This window comes from Terrapene carolina, unplaced genomic scaffold, assembly GCF_002925995.2.
Source record: "Terrapene carolina triunguis isolate 2854851 unplaced genomic scaffold, T_m_triunguis-2.0 Scaffold21312, whole genome shotgun sequence".
Classification (NCBI taxonomy): Eukaryota; Metazoa; Chordata; order Testudines; family Emydidae; genus Terrapene; species Terrapene triunguis.
Window position 1 is genome coordinate 1 of NW_020685663.1, and position 2,885 is coordinate 2,885.

General features: G+C 60.6%; 1 protein-coding gene across 1 annotated transcript; it reads left to right on the top strand.

The window, feature by feature from the left end:
- Nucleotides 1-2,146: 2,146 nt before the first annotated feature.
- On the top strand, nucleotides 2,147-2,455 carry LOC112123918 (EKC/KEOPS complex subunit GON7-like; the record flags this gene model as incomplete). Its single annotated transcript, XM_024222479.2, has 1 exon — nucleotides 2,147-2,455. A coding segment is annotated over exon 1 (211 nt), but the record flags the coding sequence as incomplete, so codon positions are not given.
- Nucleotides 2,456-2,885: the final 430 nt, after the last annotated feature.

A 2,885-nucleotide genomic window follows, 5' to 3' on the forward strand; every position in this document is an offset into this window, starting at 1 on the left:
ATTCGGCGGATGCTCTGGGCAGGGGGTTGGGGTGCAGGAGGGGTGCGGTGGGGGCTCAGGGCAGGGGGTTGGGGCGCAAAATGGGTGTGGGGTGTGTCAGGGGAATCAGGGCAAGGGTTGGGGTGCAGGAGAGGTGCAGGGTGCAGCAGGGAGCTTAAGGCTGGTGGTTGGGGTGCAGAAGTGGTTTGGGGTGTGGGCTCGGGCTTGTCACCGCTTACCTGGAGCGGCTCAGCACGCTGCCCTCCCCTGTGGGTACCTCCCTCAAAGCTCCCACTGGCCGCAATTCCCCATTCCCGGCCAATGAGAGCTGCGGGGGGCAGTACCAGCAGGTGAGGGCAGCACGCGGAGCCGTTTGCCCACCCCCCCGGGGCCTCAGTGACGTGGTGCTGGTCGCTTCCGGGAGCGGCGTGGGGCCCATAGCCCCACGAGGGTGGCAATCCCGCGGGCTGTATCCAACCCCCTGAGGAGCCGGATCCAGCCCGCAAGCCGGATCCAAAGCCCTGAGGGGCCGGATCCGGCCCGCGGGCCGTACTTTGCCCACCCCTGATTTAGGGAGCAAGTTAGTGTTTGGGGGGCAAGCTGGCACTGGGTGCAAAAACAACAAGGCATTTAGTTAGTGCATTCACAAAGTTGCCAAGTGCCTTCTTGTAGTCCAAAATGCTGACCTATGAATAGCTCTTTAAAAGGGGATAGACTAGGATAAATGCAATGAGGATGTGAATATATGTTTCCTGAACCTGGAAATGCAATTTTTTTTTCAAGACAAAGCTCTTGCAATACGTGAGACGCACCCTGAGCCACACCAGGGTTTGCTTCTCATGAACCAAGTCCTGTACTTGAATAAATAGGAAGTGGGATAATTTGTTGAAAGAACGAAGAGTACTTGTGGCACCTTAAAGACTAACAAATTTATTTGGGCATAAGCTTTCGTAGGCTAAAACCCACTTCATCGGATGCATGCATGGAGAGGAAACTATGGGTTAAGCGAGTTCAGAGCTAGGCAGAATGCTGTGGACACCAAGTCCTCTACCCACAGAGCAGGCAGAGGCCCCAACTTTGTCTCCCACCAATGACCATCACATAACAGTTGCCGACGACTACATTTTGTCTGATGGGGTAAACTCTTGAACTGGATGTTGTGGGGCCCCACTATCAGCCTGCAAACGATGCGTGGGAGAGAGAAAGAGCACAGAAAAGGACCCTATCAAAGACAGGGTATCCCAAAATACAAGGATGTTGGACCTCTCCCTCTACCCCAGAGGGGCCATCTCCGCAGTCCAGCCTTGCCACTGAGCTTGCCACAAAGGGGGCACCGAGTGCATGGCAGAGGGGGAGGCCAAGCACCGCCCCGAGTGGCACTTGTCGGGTTCTGGCTCAAACAGGACCCCACCTAGGGACTCCTGAAGAAAATCAAAGACTGAGACTCACCCCAACCCTGCCCCGCGACAGCCCCACCACACACACCCCGCTGGCTCCCTCGCCCCACCCCCCCAACTTGCCCAGTCGCGGGGAGCCGCTCCCAGTGCACCTGCCTTGGCTCCAAGTCCGGCCCCCGCCGTTTCTTCTCCGCCTGCAGGAGGCTCCCACCCACCCCTCCGCTGCCTCCCGGCCCCGAGCCGCTCGCTCGCTCGCCCGGCCCCGCCCCCTCACCTGGGAGTAGCTGCAGCGCTCGTGATCGCTCCCACCCAGCACCGCCCGCGCCTCCTTCTCGAGCTCCTCGTTCTCCGCCAGCACGTCAGCCAGGGAGACCACGGGCTCCTCCGGGGCCCCCGCGCAGCCGCCAGCGGGCTCAGCGCCCCCGGCCGCAGCTTCCATCGCGGGATCCGACCGAGGCAGACGCGGCACAAGGCGGGAAACGAGACCCAACGCTGGGGGGCGCCGCCACAACGGAAGCGGAACTGCCAACACACCACGTGACGCGCGAGACCGCAAAACAAGGGTTCAGCGCGTGACACGGGCAGACCGGGCACATAGCAACAAGTCACAAAGGGTGGGGCGGGGCTGGTCAGTACCACGTGATAGAGGAGTAGTCACATGACGAGGCAGGTGGCGGTCAGACAGTTCGCGCATAGTGGCCCCGCGAGAGTTGCTGCGCGCGCGCGCGCGCGCGGTTCGGCTGCCGGGGCGAGTTTGGAGGGGCCGTTGCCTCGTGGGCGCCGAGGGCTTCCGGGTTAGGGTGCGTAGGGCGGATTCTGATTGGGCAGCTGTGCTGCCGGTCTCTGCCCCTCAGGCCGGGCTGCGGGGATGGAGCTGCGGGCGCAGCTGACCGGGCGCGACGGGCAGAAGCGGCCGCTTCGCGTGCGCTGCCAGCCCGAGACCGGCGCCGGCGGGGAGCTCCGGGGGCTGCTGCGCGGCCTGTCCCAGCTGCAGGAGCAGGTCTCGGCGCTGCTCGCGCCCCTAGTGGAGCAAGAGAGCGGGGGGCTCGCGGGGGCGGGGACCGCCGCCGGGCCGCGGGGTGAGTGGCGCGCGGGGGCCTGCGGGGCGGAGCGGCTGGAACCGGGGGCGGGGTGGAGTGGGACAGGGGTGGCGAACTTTTTGGCCACATCTGGGTATGGAAATTGTACCGTGGGCCATGAATGGTCATGAAATTAACAATTCGTGTTCAAACAGGGACAACATAGATTTGTTTCAAAATCAACACTATTACAATAATCCTGTTAGAAAATTACATTACTGGGCTGTTTGTTGATTTTTACCAGACAATTTTGTTAGCCTGGATTTGTCGGGCATCAGCTTTCAGTCATTGAACTCATTGAAACAACAAGGAGTCTGGTGGCACCTTAAAGACTAACGGATTTATTTGGGCATAAGCTTTCGTGGGTAAAAACCTCACTTCTTCAGATGCATCTGAAGAAGTGAGGTTTTTACCCACGAAAGCTTATGCC